Raw genomic sequence first — 18,150 nt, forward strand, 5'->3', positions numbered from 1 at the left:
TGACAGGTTGTAGATTGTTTTCTCCAATTGAATGAAAATGTTCTGTATATCAAATAGATCTGTCTCAAAGTCTGGGTAGGTCACAAGTTCAATACTCAGTCACTCTGGTTCATTCCATGGCCCAATTGATTGAACATGGTTCATCTTTTGAAGATAGACTTCTTAAGGTCTTGGAAGGTCATAAGTTTGATCCACAGTTTAGCTAAAGGAAAGTTCATTATAAAAATAGTTGTTGCTTGTTTTGTGTTCAGGGGATACTTCTAGATACAGCAAATTATGTGGCAGGATGATGTATACTTTTTTGTTGACTATTTATGCATTCAGAGCTTACTACTCCAACAAATCATCTATCACTTTTTTTAAGAGAATAATTGAATTATTGGAAGCATTTGTCCTGAACTTCTCTGTGGCCAGGACTGCGTCATCTCTGGTGTGGGGCTCTTAAGGGTGTAATGCAGTAGATGTTGGGTGGAATGCACAAATGGAGTATGGTAACACTCTGGAAGTTGTTGTTTTTTTACTGAGGTTTCTGGTATAAGTAAACAATTCAGCTAACAGTAAATATGGCAGGGAGTGCCTACCATAGATTGTTGTGTAACAATCAATGCCATTAAATTTTATAAAATACAAGTGGTTGTTCCTAACGAGACTGTAGTTAAGGAGCTTAAGGTGACCAGACCTCTTGGGCAATAAAGACAATTTTTATTTTCATTTTTGAGAGCTGAAAGCTCTGTCCATTATCACTTTTGGCTACTTGATCCCACTTGTGCATAAAATAACAAGATAATGGGAGATGAAATTTAAACTTTTGTCAATATTCATTGCACAAGTAAGTTAAATTTTAGTTTTTTGCTGAGTCATTAATTTTATATCATAAGTTTGTATCGATGAAATTATGTTCCTCATTGCAACATACAAAGATAATGTTGCAATGAACATCATTCATTGCAGCACTAATTTAACTTTAGTAACTTAAAGTAAAAGTTTTAGTTGATCATTACCTGTAAATTTTGTATTTGATGAGACACAGGGCTCCTAGAATTTTGATAGAGAAACTGATAGTATATTATTCTCAAATAAACAGTATATTAACCTATTGCACTTCAGATTCCCATTAAGATAGAGAAGAAAAATGAATGAAAGTTTATAAACAGAGTGCTTAAAACTGTACTCTACCATACTGTTAAAGATTGATTAGGGAAGGTAATAAGGTAAAAGTGTTTTGTTTATAATGCTTACCACGCAAAATTTCATAAAAGGACTTGTCCATCTTTCAATATCAGGATTAAACCATTCATCATTTTAAGGGAAAATTTCAAGATATGTAAATTGAGTGAATAGCAAACTGTACAGACCATGACCAGAGGGCGTGGATGTGCAGCATGATCTTGGTCTGCACTAGTGGTATATGGGTACACAATGTAGAGTGATTTACAGTTGCCACCAGGGGGCTAAAATCATTTAGGCGAAATAATGAAATAATTGTTAACAATGATGGTTTCATACCATAGCATATAACCTTTTAAAATATTACGACAAAGAAATAAACATTTCTATTTCTATTGCTTTCACAAATACATTTTACTTAATCAGATTATAAAATAATATGGCTTTACACTTTATTCCAAAAATAAACAATTTACAAATATTTTGCATTCAAATAGGAAATTCATTAACAGCACAATAATAAAATTAACAAAGAACATATTTTACCACTAAAAGTCACATAAAAAGAGTGTTTTAAATACTTACATATGTTTCTTTGAAATTCATATCATAATTTCAAAGGATTTAAACATTTCATTGGTAATTAATTACCAGAATTAATCTGGTAATTTTCAGTCTGGTTGATCATGTTCACTCAAACAATTAGAAAACGAAGTTCACATGTAGACTCAGTCCCAGATTAATAACTATAAGGCAATGTGTCACTATTGATTATAAAAACCAGGTCAATATTTGTTTTTTATTTCTTATGAAAAGAAGAAAAAAAGGCAGTAAGAGTGTGTCTATTTGGCTGTAATTGTCTCCCTTTATTCATTCAATAAAAGGGAGTTAACTCCAGTTGCATTGAATATATATTTGAGGTATTCCTGTGATTTGTCAGTGGGTGGGTTATGTATCAAGGAATGGTTACTCCACATTCGTACCACAATGGTGTAGGACTGAAGAATGATAACTGCGTTCTTATCGGAACTTCACCCCAATTTCGTCGTCTATAACCTGAAAAAGAAGAGAAAACAACAGTGCAAGGGTATAGCTGATTTCAAAAGAAGGATAGCACCTTATATATTTATTGCAATGGTTTCAACCATGATAGTAAAAGTTTGGTGTCACTCAGGTTTCTGTGTCTAAAAATTTTATTTCAACCGTTAGCCCACTTACATTTCTTACAAAGTCTGGTCCATCTTTCAGTTTCTGAAAAATGCGCATTCATCCTTTTACGGGAAATCTTTAGAATAATAAGTGAATAAAGAACAGTGCAGACCATGATCAGATGGCATGGATGTGGCAGTTGATTTTGGTCTGCACTGGTTGCAATGGTAAAATTATTTGCTGCCAGCAGGGTAAACATTAATAAGATTTCTAAAATCATATAGAATTTGTCCAGAATACTGAAAATTAAAATTCATAATAAGCATAATAAAACAAAACGAAAATAAAAACTGAAAAAAAGAGAGGAAAAAACGCACAATTTCTTTATCAATAATGAATGTGGAATGGAATAGAGATTCCTATGGTTTTCCTGCATGCACGTCTTAATTTAAACCATTAATTGAAACAAATGAGAGAGATTATGTAGCAATGATAAGACCAGGCTACAGTATAATGTTTCTTCTATTACAAAGTGCCTTTAGGCGGTAGCAAGTGGGTAGTTATCAAAAAGAATATATATATACTTGACATTTATACATGCACCTGTTGTTTTTCGTTATAATTGGCTTGTAACATTATTGGTTGAAATAAGTATTATGATTCAATGAAACAGTAGGTTCACAACGAAATGTAGGATAATAATTTGTAAATCGTGTTTGTATTTAAATATAACATAAACATCATGTCAATCTAAAATTTAAAACTACCCCGAGCTTTAAGCCGACTCCTTAACTCTCAATAAGACAAGCATCAGATTTGTAATATCGGGGTAGCTGATTTGCTCCTTGGGTGAGGTGAAATGTTGTCGGTTAGTTATCCAGGAAAGGTGGTTAACTTAAGTAAACTTGCCACTGTGATTACAAAGATATGTCAGATTGACTTAAAATCAAACAACTAACCCTCACCCTCTTCTCTTTCATCCAAAAACCATTATGAATAATTATTTATCAGTTAACAGTGTAGTTTTAACTTCAACAGATGATGCAGGTTAATTTTGCCCCTTTGAAATTTGTTGTTTTTTTGTTGTTTTTTTTTGGGGGGGGGATCAGTGGTAATTTTTTTTTCAATGGTAAATTGAACAGAATTTATTTTAAGTATATTTTAAATTAATCTTAGTCCAATGGACTTAGGATTTAAACTTACTTTTCCTAGCAGAAAAAAACAACAACATCTAATAAAACAATGCTTATGTAGAGCACTGTTGTAACTAGCTTATGCTCCTACCTCAGGGGCACTTCACCAATAAAGCTGGAATGTGGCCATTTTGACTTTTTCATTGATATTTAGAATGAAATATATAAAAAAAAATACACAAACAATTTTGTTAATTTACTATTTTTCAAGATACGAGATGTTTTGAGGATGAACAGATTTAGACAACATGGATAATTTTTAGATATTTTCCCTTACCTGGTATCCTACTAAAATCAGTAGCACCTTTCCCAAGTTTCACAGGCGAATTTTTGGAAGCTCCCACAAATTCACAATGATCTTCACCATTTTGAATTGTATCTCCAATATTTAAAAATGTTCCATTGAGTGAGTCACTAAGATAGATTTTATATCGTTTTTCTGAACACAGGACAACTCCAACATAGATACCTACATCATATCCCGTTTTCTTTACATATTTTTTGCCACCATAGCATCCAGACCGGCTGAATGTATGGTTAAAATTAAATTGTGCCCATTGGTTTTTGTCAAGTGCATCTTCTGTTTTAATCCTCTCATTATACACTATGTTTTCCTGAATTTCTTTTATATCACGATTTACTTTATCAATTTTATTCAAACATTCTGTCTGATTCTTATAAACATCTGAAAATTTATAAGTGATATGTTCAAAGCCTTCCTGAATGAAATCAAAATCCTTTTTGTGATCTTGAACTAAAGAGGTTATATTATGTAGAACACTAGGCCAGGTGTCTTTCATTTTGTGTACAAAATCTACGGCATTTTGTATATCTATTTCATTTAATGCCTGCCCAAAATCGAAAGTGTCCTCATAATCTGGATTCAATGTTTCATTCAACTTATTAATTTGTTCAGTCATTTGTTTAATACTTCTCTCTAAGTTGTAATGTTTGTGCTTAACAGTTGCATTGAAAATCTGAAGACTGAATTGTGTTTGTCTGGCGGACTTTGAAGTAGCCTGAATGAGGTTTGAAACAGATATAGTTTGATTCTTTAAGTTTTCTATCTCCAATTTGATAGGATATGATTCAGATGAAAGTTTTGATAAAAGTCGATTTTCCATGGCAACTTTTTCGAGTTCAAATGTTCTTTTAATTTCTCCGGAAAGCATATTATCGTGCAGTAATGAGGACAGACCATTTCCAAGTGTTTCTATAGCATGCTCCATTTGTTCTATTCTGCCACTGATGTCTTGATAACCTTTGTTATCTTTAAACACATCTACATACTTGGAATCCAGCTTTTTATCAAAATTTTCACTCAATTTATTAAGTTTTACTTGGGTTTGATTTAAATGTTGGCCCACTATCTCCTTAACCTTACTGGTTTGTTTGTCAAGATGTTTTTTAACTTCACTATTCAATATCACAATAGCATCTTTTATATCAAGGTCTTTCGTAGACTCACTGTCAGATTGAAAAATCTTTGACTGAGGTTTCTCAGGCAGTTCATTATTGAATGCACTATCCGTTGTATCATATCTTTCCATCACATGCCTTTTATTATTATTAGCCATTTCTTTAGTGTTATGTTTCTCTACTTTAGAACTAGGATCATAGTCTCTCTTACTGTCATAACCACCAGCTCTGTTAAGTAATATTTCTGTGTTAAACTCATCTAAAAATTTACTGTTTTGTGACATGTAAGAGTTGAGTTCATTTCTTATGTCATGTTTTAGTTGTTGACGAAATTCATAATGAATATCCCGTTTTATTTCTTCTTTCATTTCTCCCATCTCCTTCCGCAGTGTAGATTTTATTAGTCTCACGATTCTTTTTCTATTGAAAGTCTCAACAACTACTTCCTTTACTCTATCCGTGTCTCTTTCTCTCGTCAAATTAGTTTGAATATTAGTCACACTGTTTTCTAGTTTCTCTAACCGTTTGGAAATTTCGCCATTGTCACGGCCATGATTTAAAGTGTATGTAAGACGTACATTAATTCTGCCAATGTCGTGACGTATAGAATTGAGCTGACTTTCGACAGATTTCAGTTTCTGATCAGTCTGATAGTCACTACCTCCGGTACAAACAGTCTTCAGGCTTTCCTTCGGAACCATTAAACTAACCATACAATTGTCTTGCGGATCTTTAACGGCAACAGTACATAACACGATCGCCATCTTGCTGAATACCATAATGTATCGTAGAAGCATTTTGTTTACAGTTGCAACTTTCAGACTTCGGACTTCGGTTTTGACATTGAAGAGATTTGAATTTTTTTATTTATTGTTGCTATGACACAGATGACTCTTTTGATGTATTTGATTATTTTCTCAATGATGCATCTTGTAAATTATCACTTCTCTCGCAACATCTGAAAACATAATAAAAGAAAATAAGGTTTAAATCATATTTTGATAACGTGAAATGCAGATAAAATGAGTATTTATTTCTAAAACAATGGTTATACAATTTAAAAATTGTAGTGATGGAAAAGAATTGTTCTTAAAAAAAAATGATTGTTTCTTTAAATAGCCCACCTCATACATTTATGAATGTATACCAATTATTTCATGCATGCAGGGTTATATCAAAATCAAAATGTTATCAATATTTTAAAGTACAATGTACCTGTATATTAAGATTATGTACAATCTATTTTGGTTTTCTAGGGCACTGGTTTTTATCAAATAGTTTATTATCAAGACATATTTTATCATTTTATAGATCCTTGCTTGTCAAAACTCTACTTTTCTTTATAAGTAAAGTCAAGTTTAGTTGTTACCTGTAATAAAATATGGGGGAAAAGAATGTGAATGAATCAATCATTGATTAAAGATAAATCAATCAATTTGTGCTTGAATCTTTTACTGATCTTATCTAAGTGCAGTGAATTTGCCCAGAAACACACATCAAATTATGCTATCATTACTTTAATATGCTTAGGTGGCTTAGAGTGCCCCATCACAAAAAAAATTATAAAGTTGGATAAAATAAGAAAAATTTGCAGACTACATTTTTAGCATAATGCATTTCAGTTTTCTCTTAATGCATAAGGAATAAAGACTGCAGCATTTTTTTAAAAAGTTTTTTTATTCTTAATCTTGACCGCTAACCCCTTCTGCCTGAACTTTTGTGATGGACTTGACCCTCTTTGAATAAAATCATGACAGTTTATTAAGGGTGTTTAATATACATATATTACATACAGGTTGAAATTAAACATCTGCTTTGCATTTTTGGTCATATTGCAATAGGCAATTTAAGTGGCTTTAATGATATCAAACTGCTGTATTGAAGCAAATATAGTTGCATGAATAACAAAAATAACCTCTAGCCTGCAGAGTCCAAACGAGATCAGTCTTTGCCACCCAGTATAGAGCAAGGCCAGCCTTTACTCCTATGCAGTCTGACCAGGCTCTATAAAGTTAGTAGCTAAATTTTTGTATTTTGATCTTGAAATTCCCTTAAAATTTGAATGGACTGTTCCAAATTCAAAGAAAGGTAAATTCCATTATACAATTTCAACAGTGTTGCGATAAAAACTTGAACTTGTGAACTGTATGGATAACAACTTAAATTGCTTGATTTTGATGACGTCTATTTCTTTTCCTTTTCTTTTCTTTATTACTTTTTAATCGTTTTGAAGATGGTAAATAAATCTGCCTACACACATTTTGAAATTCACTGGGTTACCAAAATTTGAATTAAATTCCTTTCAAGGATTTTATTATAACAGTTCATTTGCACTCTTCTGGTTCTTCATGTCAATAACCTTTAATTTTTGAGAAATTCTATTGCTTTTATATCAGTTTTTTTTGTATTACATTACAGTCATATAAATTAGAGCATATAATTTTTTCAGTCATTTCAATTCTATTAAGCATGTTAATCCTTCTCATACTTACCGGTTGCACTGAGGTCACCGTCTAAAAGGCTAAAAATTTAACTTCTAAAGTTATGCAAGACCAACTGGCATATATAATTAACATTAAAATTAGCAAAAGATAATAAAAAAGTATACTCAGAACTGATTTTTTCCCCCCAATTATTACCCTGATTTGAGTTAAAAGTTATTTTGTTTGGTAAATAACTGCCCACAATACTAAATTAACCTGAGGCTGGACACCAGTGACATCATGCCAACACTCTATCATGACTTGTCTCAGATGCTGGTAACCAAATAGTAATAGCACTGGCATTTTTGGAGTAAAATTTGAAAATAAATTTCTTGTTTTGCCAATGAACCATCTGAGTTACTTTGCAACCTTACAGAAATTTTCAATTTAAGTTCTTTCTGCTACTTTGTGATTTGTAATGGCTTGATACCTGATTTAACCCCCCCCCCCTCCCCCTTCCCCAAAAAAACAACAAAAAAAAACAACAACATTTTTATGTGTGCAATCATTATATAAAAAGATTTGTCCAAAATATTTGTTATGCTCTTTTTTTTGTTAAGAAAAAAATAAAAAGGAAACATAATATACATCCCAGTTGACTTCTGTTTATTTTTTTTAAAATTAAATGCTAAATGAAGTTTTGCCATTTTATGCTGATTTTATCATAAACATGACATGATTACATATATTTATTACTGTACATGATTGTGATATAAAAGTTCTATCTATCTTCTTAATTTTCACATAAAAAGAACTCACCTAGCTGTTATAATATCTAAATATCCAACAAAATTGCATAAAAAATCATAAACATATAAATAAATGCATGAATTCAATTCTATCTATCTTCTTAATTTTCACATAAAAAGAACTCACCTAGCTGTTATAATATCTAAATATCCAACAAAATTGCATAGAAAAATCATAAACATATAAATAAATGCATGAATTCAATTTGATTCATGCATTTGATATCACTTTTTGAACATAGTATAGATTTTAAACCTTTTCAAAATACTTTCACTTTATATAATCTTATGCGCATGAAAGCAAATATTTTCGGTATTAAATACACTTGCACTGTGAGCAAGGAGTTATTTATAATAACATAAGTTAAGTGCACTCTTAAATCATATCCTTCTTCTGTCATAATAGATGGATGGAACATTTAGGCCATCTGATTTTTATGAAGAAACAAAATTTTGATCCTGTTTAAAGCTGCATTGTCTCCAGGCAGGCCAGAATATTTTAAGAAAATCATTATTGAGAAAAATGCACTAAACTTTTAAGAAAGATAAAAACAAAGATCCAAGTTATATTTACCATGTTATGTGCAGTTTAAAACTGACTTTGCAGTATTTTATCACCATATTTCTACTGCGTTACTAACGCAGTAAGGGCTTTTTTGCATATGTTGACCACTTTTTGTGTTCATTTTCGCAGATTGTAAGTGCCAATTGGAATATGTAAATTACTTAATTTGTCCACCTCAAAATATTTTACTTTTAAATACATTTCCAAAATTTTCATGAAAATTAACATGAATCTGGAGGTGTGCTGCTTTAATGGAAAGAACAAGATTAATTTAACTATTGGTTTCTCAACTTAAAAAAAAATTCAGAGAATAGAAAATAAATAAATAAAAGATTGTTCTAAAATTTGTTGTAGTAAGCTATAAATATGCAAAATTTGATCTTAATAAAGGGAGACAATCTATGAATGTTTTGTTTTCTTGTTCTGTTACTCCCTCAATGTGAAGCAATTAAGAGCTATTTAAATGGAAAGGGATTCCTTGTTTTGTAACTCTTCAGGAAAAATACCAACAAAGCCTTGTTCTAGAATTGTTGTAATAAACTATTTATAAGCAAAGCATGATCTTGGTAAAGGGAGATAAATTGTGAATGTTTTGTTAGAATTATCCCCCTTGTGATTTAAATTTAAATAGGGATTGATTTAATAAAAAATTCTTAGCACATCACAACAATTTAATATGCTTATGAACAATTTGAGATAGAAAATTAAAACAGAATATAACAAAAACTATGTATAAATTTTCCAACAATGATATATATACATGTACTACTTGTAAACTCTAATTATTGGAGGACTCAGCAAGTGAAATCTATGAGCAATTATCATTATTTCATGCCTGAAACCCCATATACCTGTTTGCTTTATCAAATCTTTATTACTACAAACTTAAAATGATGAAAATTAAAGATAATGTTAATCTATGATAAGCCTTAAAGAAAGGCTTTGTCGTGATTCACTCACTGTAGAGCCAGGCCAGCCTACAGACATCTATGCTGTTGGACCAGGCTGGCTCTGCTATTGGTAGCTCAATATTTAGCATGTCTGTTTCAAAGAAAAAGTTGAGCTATTTGATAGCTGCTTTATAGCTGTCTTTTTGCAAAAGTTTTTGTGTTGCCCATTATTCAAACATATTAAAAGATATCAACATGAAATTTTGAATACTGACTTATTATGACGAAGAAAGGGGCGTATATCCTTAAAGCTATATTTCTAGGAGTTATGTCCCTTTTTAACTTAGAATTAATATATGTAAAATTTGGTTATTGCACAACCGACAAGAAATAATCACAAGCAACAGGTATTCTTGTTGTTTTTTGATATTGAAATCTCTTAAAACTTTAATAATGGACTATTCCCTATTCAAATTCAGCAGCTTAAGAGAGATAGGGTAAACTTATTTATTGTTGCCCCTTCGATGATTCTTTTAAAAAAGTGACTGCAAACATTTTTTAAAATTTTTCGGCCCTATGACAATTATTATTTCTTGTCCTAATTCTGCAAGGTGTAAAGCTTTATAAATTGTCATGTTAAAATAACATTTTACTAGGTCAATGAAAGGACAAACTTTTGGTACATCATCTCTTCTTTTAAGTAGATCTTGAAAGGTCTTGCCATTTGTTGATGGTAGTAAATGGTACTATGTAATTGTAGATCTTTAGGTTCATTAAAGGTTCATATAAATTCAGTTTCCTATTTTTAAGATAAAAACTGATTATGCATAGGCTTATACTAAAATATAGTATTTCATTTTGTCAACCAGGGAGACATTTTATATGATTATACTCAAAAATGAAATCAAATTTATGAACAGAGATATATAGTACACTTAAGTTTCGAAAACTTCACCTTAAGATAATTTTCATAACCATATCTAAGTTTTATAATACATGTACAGGTAGTTGATCAAAATTTAAAAAATCAATATTGATTATTTAAAACTAAAACATATAACTGCACCCTCAGAAGAGCTGTTTTAAAAGTGTCCTTTTTGGCAGTTAAAGAAGACACTTTCAAACACTTGTTACCTTCCCCGTGATTTTATTACTGCCAATGTTATGTAATAGTTAAATTGTACTTTGTTGATAATGTAGAATTATGTAGAAGCAAGTAGAATTGATGCCTGTTGATTTTTACTAAATTTCATGTGACACCTTTAAAAAACAGAGTCTTATACATTCTAGTATGGACTAGGAAACAATGGCGAGAATAACTTATTGCATGCTTAACTTTATTCCTCAAGACGAGTTTTACCCTTAAAAGTCTGTTTAGAACTCTCAGTGACTGTATTAAGCCTTAATTATTGCCTGTTTCTTCAATTGAATAGGATAAATATAATTTCTGCAAATGGTGTGTTGAGTAACAAAGGGAGAAAACTTTTGGTGGCATACAACATTTTTAATAATGGTATTGATTGCTGTAAAGAATGATATTAAGTTTGATTTATTATCACATAAAGATTGCACTTGTTTTATCAGTCACTCCCATTCTAAATTGTTTTGTATCTCTTTTTATACGCCTGTTTGAAAAACGGGACGTATTATGGGAACGCCCCTGGCGGTCGTCTAATTTTGTCCGGAGCATATCTCCTACATGTATGGAAGGAATTTAATGAAACTTCATAGAAATGTTCACCACTATGAGGAGCAGTGTCACGCACATGAACCAGGTCTCTAGGTCAAAAGGTCAAGGTCACACTTAGAGCTCATTGAAAAATGCTTGTCCAGAGCAAAACTTCCACATGTATTGAGGGATTTCAATATTACTTGGCACAAATGTTCACCATTGTGAGGCGGAATGTCGCGCGCAAGATTCAGGTCCTTGCGGCCAAGGTCAAGGTCACACATAGAGGTCAAAGTTCAGATAAAAATATGAAGATGTGTATATGGACCATTTAGTCATCATTTATTGAGGGATTGTAACATAAATGGTCATTATCAAGACTATGGCTGTGATTCATATAATTTAGGTCAATATATACAAGGTCAAGGTCACTAAAGATGATGAAATATCCAGATTTTGTCCGGAGCATATCTCCTACATGTATTGAGGGATTTTAATGAAACTTCATAGAAATGTTCACCACTATGAGGAGCAGTGTCGCGCACATGAACCAGATCTTTAGGTCAATGGTCAAGGTCACACTTAGAGTTCATTGAAAAATGCTTGTCCGGAGCAGAACTTCCACAAGTATAGAGGGATTTCAATATTACTTGGCACAAATGTTCACCATTGAGAGGCCGAGTGTCGCACGCAAGATTCAGGTCTTTGCGGATTCATAGAGGTCAAAGTTCAGATAAAAATATGAAGATATGTCACACATCCTGTGCATATCTTCCCTACTGATTTGTTTTAAGGTTCATTTAACAACACAGTGCCAAGGATAAAAACTTGCTTGCTAGATAACACTTATCCATAATGCTCCCATCTCCATCTAAAGCTTTAGTAAACGGGCGTATTTTGTGACTATGGCACCCTTGTTGACAATCGTTTCTTTTTGATTTTAAAGTTCATATTGCAAGATCATCATTTTTCACTCACTTTGACTCACACTTTAACTCTTGTAAAGTCTTTTTTTTAAGGTACAAAGAATTACACATCTGAAAAAAAGGTGGTTAATTAATTCTCTTTGAGAGATCTTGATAAGAAAAAAGCTTGATCTTTGAATTGTTGAAAACACCTATGATTAAAAAGATTCTAACCTTAATGTTATTTACAGAAAGTTAAGGAATTATTTTAAAACCCAAGATATTGCTGTTTGCATGAAAAAATTCAAGCATTGTGGTGTATTGTCAGTCCCTTGTGAAATGACGTTGAAATTATGGTTCTTATTGCAGAATAGGGTTCAAAATTGGGCGTCCATAGATGTGCCTTAAATTTTCTGATTTTCAGGAATAGCTTGTATCATTCAAAAGTTCAAAAGTGCCAAGGTTGGCAAATCTTAACACTGTATGAATAACAGATAAATATCTATCATGGAGGTATTCTAAGAAACATTTTACAGACAAATCATGTTGAATTTTATCAACAGAAGACAATTTTACACGATTCTCTTGAAACTAACCTTGAAAAAAAACTGCATTTTGTTTTACTCTGCCAGAAATTATTGCCAGAAATATGATTTAAATGAGATGCCTGTTGAAAATGTTATGTTAAACAGTAATTTCATACCTTTCAAACTTTGTAAAAAGATATTAATACTTGGAAGAAATTTTCAATTGTTTGTGATTGGTTGTTTGTAGTTTAGCCTCCAGATCATAATTATGGCAGCAGTAATTTACCACAGGATAGTTCAGCTGCCACTTTCTGCCACTTTGTTCCTTTGCAAGTTCTATAGCATTTAAACCAGTCTTGCCTTCATTTTTGCAAGGAACTGCTAGCTAATCTGCATAATGCCAGAGCAGTGGTACAGTGTGAAAGACTGTTGAAAGGATTTCATGATCAGTCACAATGAAAGTGACAATTAAACCCAAGTCACCTGGTTCATGGTCCAACAATATACCATTTGAGCTAACAGGGCAGTTCTATTTTCAATTGTTTGATTTTTCTTCTTATATACACATCAGAAGCCTCAGTCTCTGCAATTTCTGTGGCATAATGATTCGGATTGCCCTACAATTATCTCATCACCTTCAGGATGATGACCAATGAATTGCCATAATTATATGTCAACTACATTGGGTTTTTTTAAATAAATAATTAAGATAAGTGGCATTTGGTTGATGACCATTGGTTTACCATATATTATCTCAACATAGTAATTCTTATAGTATTTTAAAACTTTATTCTTTGGAGTGATATCTCAGATTTCCATATAATTCAGCAAAATCAGTTTTGTTGAATGAAAATTCAAATTCAAATAAGAGTGCATTGCACAAATATAATGGACTGAAGGTCAGAAGATGAAACTTGAATAATTTTATTGACCTTTGATAACTTATGCGCAAAATTTCAGACCATTCTGTTACTCATTTATTGTTAAAATAATAATTTTCTTTGCGTATAATGACCTCAAAATAAAAAGCGTTTATATAACCTCTATAAAATTGATGTTAAATTGCTTTTTACTATGTATTTTCTGATAACATCTTCATTATTTTTGACATTTCATAAAACCAGACTCAATCAATTAGGCACAATGTTTTCAGGGAATGTCAAAAAATGAAAAATATATTTTTTGCAAAAAAAACCTCAAACAAAACCTTGTTTTATCCATTGTTAGCTAAAGTAAATCATTCTGGAATGCATGTTTAATTAGAAGCGCCTTGCATTGCCTGTAGCCATTGATAAAATCGTTGTTTTCTCATTTGGAATAAATATTTGCATGTGTTTATCACAATTAATTCAGATCTTAACCAGCTTTTTTTCTATGTTATTTTGGCAGTTTTTCTGCTAATCAGATCATTTGTGATATTAATGTGATAGTTTATTAACATACTACTATTCTATTTTATTATATACTTACAAATGAAATATTGAGAAATATTGATGAAATAAAATGCGTATTTTCATTTTCCGTATTTTCACTGTAAAAATTTATTTTTCACTGCAGTGAAACATATTTTCCGTATTTTCACTGGGGTCTTGCCGGACTACTTTCTTTTAAATTCTGCCAGTACACAAAATTTAAGAGAAAGTCTTTCAAATTTTAATGTCAAAAAAGAGAAAAATGTATATTATAAACAGAAAATTCAAGTTTTTTCTATAAATACATGATTTATTTTCAAATTACCATATTTCACTCGTGGCTACCGCCACTCATGAAATATTTATTTTCATACCACTCGATGAAAATAAATCATGTATTTATAGACAAAACTTGAATATCCTCTATTTATATCAGTAATATTATTTGAATTTTTTGTGATATGTCACACCAATTTTGTATTAAGAATAATGAAAAAGTTAAGAAAAAAATATTTAGAAATAAAGCATTTTGAATGGTAATGGAATTTTTCAAAGATTTTTTTTTCACTTTAAGAAAATAATATTGACATATATTAATTCATGAATATTACATTTAGCTCGGTCAAAAAACATTCGATGTTCTTGTGTTGTCTAGAGTAAGCTCCCTTTGAAACAAGCAATACAACTGTATCCATTCTCACTTTTGTTATGTTCTGATTTACATTTCTTACAATTTGCCCTTAATGATTTGTAATATTTTGGATTGCTTTGGTTTAGTGCCAGTGTACATAGAGGATATTCAAGTTTTTTCTATAAATACATGATATATTTTCATCGAGTGGTATGAAAATAAATATTTCATGAGTGGCGGTAGCCACGAGTGAAATATGGTAATTTTCATGCCACAAGATGAAAATAAATCTATTTATAGAAAAAACTTGAATTTTCTGTTTATTATATACATTTTTCACTTTTTGACATTAAATTTGGAAGGTTTTCCCTTAAATTTTGTGTACTGGCAGAATTTAAAAGAAAGTAGTCCGGCAAGACACCAGTAAAAATATGGAAAATATGTTTCACTGCAGTGAAAAATAAGTTTTTACAGTGAAAATACAGAAAATGAAAATACGAATTTTATTTCATCAATATTGCTCAATATTTCATTTATAAGTATATAATAAATAGAGGATATTCAAGTTTTTCTATAAATACATGATTTATTTTCATCGAGTGGTATGAAAAAAAAAAATTCATGAGTGGCGGTAGCCACGAGTGAAATATGGTAATTTTCATGCCAAAAGATGAAAATAAACCATGTATTTATAGAAAAAATTGAATTTTCTGTTTATTATATACATTTTTCTCTTTCTGGACATTTAAATTTGAAAGTCTTTTCCTTAAATTTTGAGTACTGGCAGAATTTTAAAGAAAGTAGTCCGGCAAGACACCAGTGAAAATACGGAAAATATGTTTCACTGCAGTGAAAAATAAATTTTTACAGTGAAAATATGGAAAATGAATATACGCATTTTTATTTCGTCAATATTTCTCAATATTTCATTTAAAAGTATATAATAAATACATGTACAAATGTATATATTGTTATGTCTATCAGTGACCAGAATGATACTGTAGCTGAACTAAGAATAAATCATTGCCAAAATGCATAGTATACAAATGTAGTACTGAGAAGGGAGGAATAATCACTTTTCGTACCAATATCTCACAGAAAATATGTGAAACCTCAAGGCTTTCAAGTTCACCAAGTCTGCCTGTTTATGCTAATAGCTGCTTCAGTTAAATGGGCATGCTTACAAAAAGAACTTGAAAAACAACACACTTGTTAAAGTAGACTAATATGCCATGATGAAAATATTTTGAAAATTATTATTGCCAGGCGGAATTGGATTTTTACTGGTCCAGGCGGAATTGGATTTTTCCTGGTCAGAAATAGAATTAGACTCATATTCAATGTATTGAGTAATATTTAAATTGTCCTCATGAATGATTAAGCGTATGAGGTTTAAATTGAATAATGGCAAAAAACAGTCAAATTGACTTCAGACTGTTATAAGCATGAAAGAATGATGCTGTTCATCGAATAATATATTTACACTAAGCTTATCTTAATCTTCCCCTATTCATATAACAAAAATGTTGGTTAACCCCACAAAGATTCAAAAACTTAAAAACATAAAATTGGAGATTAATATTCATATGAACCTCTGCATTAGAAACTATGAAATATGTGAAAGATAGAACAAAGATATAATCAAAATTCAGTTGACATAGGGGAATTAAACACTTTTCATTTTTATAAGTCATTTTTTACAATTTAACTAATTAATCTAGAAAAAAACGAGTGAAAGAACCATCTGAAGTTATTTGTACAAGACCTACATCAAATGGTAAACAAAGAAATTTTTTAAAAAATATTTCCAGTCAATAAGCCTCATTGGAATAATCCTTGAACAAGCACTTTACCAAAAGTACATTTGTTAGATTGGATATGAGGCATGGAGCATGTCATACTGCAGTTGTAAACATAAACAAATTTATTTTAAGACACTGTGAACTGTTTAGATCAAGGCACCTGTATAATATTATAAGCCCTTGTAGTAGAAATGAGTCAACTAGTTATAGGATAGACATAATATTCCGGACTCGGTACTCTGCAAGTGTGGCTTTTTTTCCCCCGTCTAATCGGTAGGCGTAAAATCTATTGCAAAATTTTCTGACTAATAATGCTGTATCTCTGGTTAATATTCATTCAACAATTTTGAAGGAAAAAGAAAGAAAAACAGCAGAAAGCCCCCACACACAGATCCGTGTTTGTTTTGGGGCTATATCAATCTGCACTCCATAGCATAAATATTTAAAATCTATCATCATGACAACAAAATTGATTACCTGTTACTGTAGTTATCACAACATGACTGTCCTGTTCTCTAAACCTATCATACTAAACCGGAACTGTTCCACAGATAATTTTCTTATTATTTGTCTTTACTGTACTACAACGTTGATTGGCAGAAATGCAAGTTAAAATGTCAGGAACACTTTTCCTGATAAAATGAAAATCAGGTGTTTTTATTTGGTTGAAGTAATTTCTTTTATCAGTGTCAAAAATTTAATTTTTATCAAAATTGACGGAAAAAAAAACTTAACAATTTTGCACTTGTCTGTTATTTTAATCTTAGAAACTGAAGTAATGAAAATTTATCATGATAAAGTTGTATTAAATCCTGCCTTGGTATTTAATTAATATAAATTCACTTGATGATATTCAAATTTATGTCCTGTCCTAGGTTTTTTTTCTTCTCTTTTTTCTTCAATTTTCAATCCAAAGAAAAAAACATAAAGAATAAGTTTTTTTTTCAAATTTTCTATGTATATTCACCAGCACATTTTATACTAAAGTGAAGTAAGCTAGGAAATCTCCTTTCCAATCAGTAAATGTCTATAGATATACCAGCTTGCTGATAAGCATTTAGGCTTGTCTTAAACCCCTAGGGGAATCAGCTGAAGTATTTTTAGGAGTTTTGAAATACTTAGTGTGGTTTATGTAATATGCAGAGAGTTTTTTGAGTTTTTATTCTTGAAACTCAGAAGTCTTTTGGGTTTTTTATATTTATGTATTTTCCATGTTAATCTCTTGGTTATAATTACTGGTACATGTTATAGTGTAGTGTCTATCATTCACATTTTGGCAGTTACTTGACAAATGTATCAATAAATTAACCTTGATTCCACAAGTATATAACTATTATCCTGAACCTTTGAAAGTTTCGTTCCTTAAGTATATTTTTAACAACTTTTAAACTTTGATTCCTCAAGTATTATAGAACCATGATTCAACAACTTTTAAACTGCAATTCCACAATTATATAACCATTATTCCTCAGCGTTTCAAAAGTGTATGTATCTATGATTATTATAAATCTTTGAAACCATGATTCCACAATTATGTTAATTACCATGATTCCACAACTTTGAAAGTGTCATTTCAGAAGGTGGTATAT

The 18,150-nt window shown here is 30.8% G+C and overlaps 2 protein-coding genes across 14 annotated transcripts in view; one reads left to right on the top strand and one right to left on the bottom strand.

Annotated features, from left to right (window-relative positions):
- Positions 1-18,150, top strand: part of LOC132717040 (lipoxygenase homology domain-containing protein 1-like) — a 91,825-nt gene that overhangs the window by 21,342 nt on the left and 52,333 nt on the right. The gene's annotated exons all lie outside the window — the stretch shown is intronic.
- On the bottom strand, positions 1,361-17,581 carry LOC132717041 (uncharacterized). 3 transcript variants are annotated; one of them, XM_060700424.1, is made up of 3 exons: positions 17,039-17,581; positions 3,787-5,886; positions 1,361-2,223 (listed from the first exon to the last, which is right to left on the bottom strand). In XM_060700424.1, exons 2-3 carry the CDS (start codon positions 5,723-5,725, stop codon positions 2,123-2,125), a joined length of 2,040 nt encoding a protein of 679 aa, XP_060556407.1. In that variant the 5' UTR covers positions 5,726-5,886; positions 17,039-17,581; the 3' UTR covers positions 1,361-2,122. The 3 variants fall into 3 exon arrangements, with proteins under 3 accessions (XP_060556407.1, XP_060556409.1, XP_060556408.1); XM_060700426.1 differs by lacking the exon at positions 17,039-17,581 and adding an exon at positions 8,288-8,539; XM_060700425.1 differs by lacking the exon at positions 17,039-17,581 and adding an exon at positions 8,171-8,249.

The sequence above is a fragment of the Ruditapes philippinarum genome, unplaced genomic scaffold (genome assembly GCF_026571515.1).
Source record: "Ruditapes philippinarum isolate M1 unplaced genomic scaffold, ASM2657151v2 ctg121_1_1_1_1, whole genome shotgun sequence".
NCBI lineage: Eukaryota > Metazoa > Mollusca > Bivalvia > Venerida > Veneridae > Ruditapes > Ruditapes philippinarum.